Source organism: Oncorhynchus kisutch, linkage group LG20 (assembly GCF_002021735.2).
Source record: "Oncorhynchus kisutch isolate 150728-3 linkage group LG20, Okis_V2, whole genome shotgun sequence".
NCBI classification, from domain to species: Eukaryota; Metazoa; Chordata; class Actinopteri; order Salmoniformes; family Salmonidae; genus Oncorhynchus; species Oncorhynchus kisutch.
The window spans coordinates 12,929,648-12,936,606 of NC_034193.2; the positions used below are offsets into that span (position 1 = coordinate 12,929,648).

Genomic DNA, 6,959 nt, shown 5'->3' on the forward strand with positions numbered 1-6,959 from the left:
AGCTCAATTTCGAGTCTCATAGCAGAGGGTCTGAATACTTATGTGAATAAGGTATTTCAGTCTTTTAAAACATTTTCGAAAATGTCTATAAACCTGTTTTCACTTTGTCATTATGGGGTATGGTGTGTAGATTGATGAGGAAATTGTTTTATTTAATCCATTTTAGAATATGGCTGTAATGTAAAAAAATATGGAAAAAGTCAAGGTCTGAATACTTTCCGAAAGCCTTGTATGTGTGTATATATATATTATATACACACATATTATATATAATATATATATACACACACACATAATGACAATACTGTAATCGCAGCAAAAGGTGGCGCTACAAAGTATTAACTTAAGGGGGCTGAATAATTTAGCACGCCCAATTTTTCAGTTTTTGATTTGTTAAAAAAGTTTGAAATATCCAATAAATGTCGTTCCACTTCATGATTGTGTCCCACTTGTTGTCGATTCTTCACAAAAAAATACAGTTTTATATCTTTATGTTTGAAGCCTGAAATGTGGCAAAAGGTCGCAAAGTTCAAGGGGTCCGAATACTTTCGCAAGGCCCTGTATATATATATATACACAGAACCAGTCAGAAGTTTGGACACACTCCTTCAGGGGTTTTCTTTATTTTTAAAACGTTCTACATTATAAATAATGATAGTGAAGACATCAAAACTATGAAATAACACACATGGAATCATTTAGTAACCCAAAAAGTGTTAAACAATATATTCTTCAAAGTTGCAACCCTTTGCCTTGATGACAGCTTTGCGCACTCTTGGCATTCTCTCATCCAGGTTCATGAGGAATGCTTTTCCAACAGTCTTGAAGACGCCTGTTGAGGACTTGTTGGCTGCTTTTCCTTCACTCTGCGGTCCAACTCATCCCAAACCATCTCAATTAGGTTGAGGTCGGGTGATTGTGGAGGCCAGGTCATCTGATGCAGCACTCCATCACTCTCCTTCTTGGTCAAATAACCCTTCCACAGCCTGGAGGTGTGTTTTGGGTCATTGTCCTGTTGAAAAACAAATGATAGTCCCACTAAACGCAAACCAGATGGGATGGCTGTAACCAGCTGTGGTAACCATGCTGGTTAAGTGTGTCTTGAATTCTAAATAAATAACAGACAGAGTCACCAGCAAAGCACCCATGCACCATCATACCTCCTCCACCATGCTTCACGGTGGGAATCACTCACTCTGTGTCTCACAAAGACAGCGGTTGGAACAGTCTAATGTCCATTGCTCGTGTTTCTTGGCCTAAGCAAGTCTCTTCTTATTATTAATGTCTTTTAGTAGTGTTTTCTTTACAGCATTTCGACCATGAAGGCCTGATTCACACTGTCTCCTCTGAAGAGTTGATGTTGAGATGTGTCTGTTACTTGAACTCTGTGAAGCATTTATTTGGGCTGCAATCTGAGGTGCAGTTAACTCTAATGAACGTATCCTCTGCAGCAGAGGTCACTCTGGGTCTCCCTTTCCTGTGGCGGTCCTCATGAGAGACAGTTTCATCATAGCTCTTGATGGTTTTTTGCGACTGACCTTCATGTCTTAAAGTAATTATGGACTGTCGTTTCTCTTTGGTTATTTGAACTGTTCTTGCCATAAGGCAATCTTCGGTATACCCCACCTACCTTGTCACAACACAACTGATTGGCTCAAATGCATTAATAAATTCCACAAATTAACAAGGCACATGTTAATTGAAATGCACTCCAGGTGACTACATCATGAAGCTGGTTGAGAGAATGCCAAGAGTGTTTAAAGCTGTCATCAAGGCAAAGGGTGGCTACTTTGAAGAATCTCAAATAAAACATATTTTGATATGTTTAACACTTTTTTGGTTATATCATGATTCCACATGTGTTATTTTCTAGTTGTAATGTCTTCACTATTATTCTACAATGTAGATAAATAGTAAAAATAAAGATAAACCCTTGAATGAGTAGGTGTGTCCACACTTTTGACTGTTACTGTATATATTTTTGTTTATATTTTTTGTTCATTGTATGACACAGGGCACATTTGGAAATGAGATCTAGGTCTCAATATGTCTCCCCTGTTAAAATAAAGGTTAAATAAATACATATATATATATTTAAAAAAAATAGTTGATCACCGGGTGTCTGAGGCCATATCTGTAAATTGAGAAAAACCTACCAGAGACTTTTACAATTTCTCTTAAATATGTTTTGTTAAGAGACAGAACAACCAAAAAGAAAGAAAAAGGAAATACATCCCAAACATTCTAAACATCCCAAACATTCTAAACATTCTAAACATCCCAAACATTCTAAACATTCTAAAATCTAAACATTCCAAACATTCTAAGCATTCTAAACATCCCAAACAATCTAAACATTCAAAAAATCTAAACATTCTAAACATTCTAAAAATCTAAACATTCCAAACATTCTAAGCATTCCAAATATTCTAAGCATTCCAACGGTAAAGGATAGATCTGACAGATCAATTAGAAGGGAGTCTCAGGGATATTGAGGATCTGAGCTGAGAGACCGTTGTGCCAGTTCTTCAGCTTGCGAAAGCGAGGTCCTTTCACCTCCGACTCAAACTTATCCCTGGGAGAAAGACAGAGAGAGAGAGACAGAGGGTCAATGTTTTAGAGTTAGGTTTAGGTTTAGGTTTAAGTGTTAGGGTTAAGATTAGGTTTCCGGGTCAAGGTTAGGGTAAGCGTACAGGTTAGGGTTAGGGAAAATAGTATTTTGAATGGGGAATTAATTGTGTGTCCCCACAAGACTGTGTGTGTGCGTGTGTGTGTCCATGCGTGAACGTGTGTGTGCGTGCATGCACCTCACCTTGATCTCTGCAGGGCCTCCTCATCTGGGTCTTGCACTGAAAACAGAGAAGGGGGAGAAAAGGAGGGGCGGAGGGGAAGAAGAGAAAGGGAGGGAGAAGAGAGGTGAGGATCCATAAAACATGAAGAAAATACATCTATGCATGAAGTCATCAGAGGTACAGAGACGACAGGGGGATGAAGAGGGAAGTAGAGAGAGAGAGAGAGTTGAGTAGAGGTGTACTGACTGTATTCTGTGCCGGCGAGGTGGGCCAGGATCCTGAAGCTCTTGGACTGCAGATTGGCAGCCCGTCTGGCCAACTCGGCCATCTCCTCGTCTATGTCGTGTTGCTGGATCACAGCCTGGTAGACTGGAGACGCACTGTCAACCACCGGGTCCTTCACAGGCAGGGAACCGCTGCAGGCAGGATACATGATGTCAGTGACTAGTCCATTACTGTAAACCCCAAAGACATTTTTAACTCAAATACTTATAGAAAGTTGAACTCAAAGTCAATGAAAAGTAATTATTACTTACAAAGTTTATGTGGTACTGATTCAAAACTAAATGAGAAATCCCCAACTACATTTAAAAAAAAGTTATGATAACAAATTCACTTTTTCCCAGCATGCTCTACTGTACATTGAATAATTGATGAATCTTATGCTACACAAAGATAAAGAACATACATTTTTCTAAACTAATACAATCATTTCGTTTTTTGCACCCGTTGCTGTGGTTGTTCCACTTTAAATGGCTCAGGTAGTCTCCACATGTTAATCCAAACTCTGCCAGGCATCATGAATGCAGGTTGCAGGTTGAATGAAAATGTAAACTGTTGGATGTTCTGTCTGGATTCCAATACAAATGTTGAGGAAACCGCCTGCACTTAATGTGTCTGAGTACAGTCACTTAACCTCCTGAACTTAATGTGTCTGAGTACAGTTACTTAAGTGGTTGTGTAGTCATTACTCAAACTGATAGTCAAGAATCCCAAATAGATCAAATATATGACTAAAACATCATTTCAAACCTTGCTTAAATTTGTATACAATCACATGTACAGTATATATTATGTGTGGGAATACTTGGGAACAGATCATTAAAATCACTTGGAGCTGATTTCTGGTGTTTTTACAGTCTGTTATGTCCAACAATGAAAAGAAAAGAAAAAGAAAGATGATTTTATTTTTGCTCGGGCCAAAGGGGGCCTCCAGTTGGGGAAACCTGCTCTAGGGGGTCCAGATTTGAGTTGTATCAGCGTTAATTTTTTGTTGTTGTAACGCCCCAGTAAGCCACAGGTGGACTCCAATCAAGTCGTAGAAACATGTCAAGGATGATCAATGGAAACAGCACGCACCTGAGCTCAATTTCGAGTCTCATAGCAAAGAGTCTGATTACTTATGTACATAAATAAGCTATATCTGTGTTTTATTTTGAATACATTTGCAAAAATGTCTAAAGACCTGTTCTCGCTTTGTCTTAATGGGGTATTGTGTGTAGATTGATGAGGGAAAAACAGGATTTAATAAATTTTTTTAACAAGGTTGTAACGTAACAAAATGTGGAAAAGTCAAAGGGTCTGAATACATTAGGAATGCACTGTAGAACCTTTTCAATGGGACTTTAGGAAAAGGTTCTTTATAGCGCCATACAAGTTCCATTTAACATCTTATTAGCATGGTTCTTCATAGAACATTAAAAAAAAGGTTCTATATAGCACCAAAATGGCTTCTGCTCTGGTTACAAGCCAAATAACCCTTATTTGGCACTAACTATATAGACAGTTACTGGGTATTTACCATTTTGCTCTACCCCTGCTCTAATACACCTGATTCTATCAAGTTCTTGATGGGCAACTGATTGGATCAGGCAAGTTAGAGTAGGTCTTTCCGGGAGGATGGTTGGCTGGGTTAGGAGCCTCGTCTAGTGTTAGGGGGATTAGAACAAGAGGGGGAGACCAGTGATACTCAGAACATTCCCTTTTATGTCATCAGACCAGAGTTATCCCCTGAAACAATTTAGTTAACCCCTGAAACACTCTAGTTAGCCCCTGAAACACCTTAGTTAACCACTGAAAACATGCTGAAACATCAGAGTTAACCCCTGAAACACCTTAGTTAACCCCTGAAAACATGCTGAAACACCTTAGTTAACCCCTGAAAACATGCTGAAACACCTTAGTTAACCCCTGAAAGAACACTAAAACACCTTAAATAACCCCTGAAAACATGCTGAAACACCTTAGTTAACCCCTGAAAACCCGATGAAACACCTTAGTTAACCCCTGAAAGAGCACTAAAACACCTTAAATAGCCCCTGAAGACATGCTAAAACACCTTTGTTAACCCCTGAAAAAACCTTAGTTAACCCCTGAAAGCATGCTGAAACACCCTAGTTAACCCTTGAAACACCATATTTCTCCTCTGGATGCAAGAAACTGGATGCAAACTACAGACACATGGAAATGAGACAGACACGGCGAGAGAAATAGCTAGGCACATGGACAGAGAAATAGCTAGGCACATGGACAGAGATATAGCTAGGCACATGGCCAGAGATATAGCTAGCCACATGGACAGAGAAATAGCTAGCCACATGGACAGAGAAATAGCTAGGCACATGGACAGAGATATAGCTAGGCACATGGACAGAGATATAGCTAGGCACATGGACAGAGATATAGCTAGGCACATGGACAGAGAAATAGCTAGGCACATGGACAGAGATATAGCTAGCCACATGGACAGAGATATAGCTAGCCACATGGACAGAGATATAGCTAGCCACATGGACAGAGAAATAGCTAGCCACATGGACAGAGATATAGCTAGCCACATGGACAGAGATATAGCTAGGCAAATGGTCAGAGATATAGCTAGGCACATGGACAGAGAAATAGCTAGGCACATGGACAGAGATATAGCTAGGCACATGGACAGAGATATAGCTAGGCACATGGACAGAGATATAGCTAGCCACATGGACAGAGAAATAGCTAGCCACATGGACAGAGATATAGCTAGCCACATGGACAGAGATATAGCTAGCCACATGGACAGAGAAATAGCTAGCCACATGGACAGAGATATAGCTAGGCACATGGACAGAGAGCCACATGGAAAACACCAGATCCAAATAATATACGCAAATGTAAATATACTGTATTACATGAGCCTAATATTACTGTATTACATGAGCCTGATATTACTGTATTACATGAGCCTGATATTACTGTATTACATGAGCCTGATATTACTGTATTACAGTAAGCTAATAAAAGACACATATCATATAGAGGAGAGTAGTAGGGTGTAAAAGTAAATGGTTTATACTTACGCCAGGGGGGATCCAGCAGGTACATCCTCACTGAGGTCACGTGATCAGAGGGGGGCGGGGTGCGGGTTTGGGGGTGACATGACACAGGGTGGTTGATTGATTGGTTGGTTGTGGATGAAGTGGCGAAAGGAAGGAAGGAAGGAAGGAAGGAAGGAAGGAAGGAAGGAAGGAAGGAAGGAAGGAAGGAAGGAAGGAAGGAAGGAAGGAAGGAAGGAAGGAAGGAAAGGATGGGTGACAAGTGTGAGTGTAGAAATACAGTGTGACTCTTAATACAAAATGTACTCTACGGATTGTGTCTCTGCGCCCGTGCCTGTGTGTGTGTCTGTATCCATGTGCGTGCGTGTTTGCATGTGTCTGTGCGTGCAATGTGTGTATATGTTCCTACCCGTCATGGCCCTTGGACTGTGACTGTCCTGCAATAGCGTCCATGATGGCGTCCTGAGAGTACATGGATATGGGGGTGTTGTAGAGAGCGTGGATGATAGTGGCCTTGCCTCCCTGGCCGCGCACCTCATTGGGTTTATTGGTGGACAGAGCCGAGTCCTTCAGAGCTATGGGGTTAAAGTTGGGCAAATACTCCTGACTGAAGGGGGATAGGGTCGGGGCACAGGGTCAAGGGTCAGGGATAAAGGCTAATTTTGGGAGGGTTTGTAGGGTTTTGTGGGATAAAGGGGGCAGGCGGCAATACGGATCCGTATTTGGGTTCACAGGTTGTAGGGGAATCAGAGAGATGTAAAGAGAGGAGAGGGAAGAAAGAGATAAAAAGAGAGGAGGATGGTGAGAGGTGCAGCAGGAGTAGGAGAGAGGCAGAGAGACAGAGACAGAGAGG

At 41.0% G+C, this 6,959-nt stretch overlaps 1 protein-coding gene across 1 annotated transcript; it reads right to left on the bottom strand.

Moving 5' to 3' along the window:
- Positions 1-2,259: 2,259 nt before the first annotated feature.
- On the bottom strand, positions 2,260-6,739 carry LOC109865104 (LIM domain-binding protein 3-like; the record flags this gene model as incomplete). Its single annotated transcript, XM_031800000.1, has 4 exons — positions 2,260-2,575; positions 2,813-2,849; positions 3,039-3,208; positions 6,516-6,739. Coding segments are annotated over 4 exons (537 nt in total), but the record flags the coding sequence as incomplete, so codon positions are not given.
- Between the last annotated feature and the right edge of the window lie 220 nt (positions 6,740-6,959).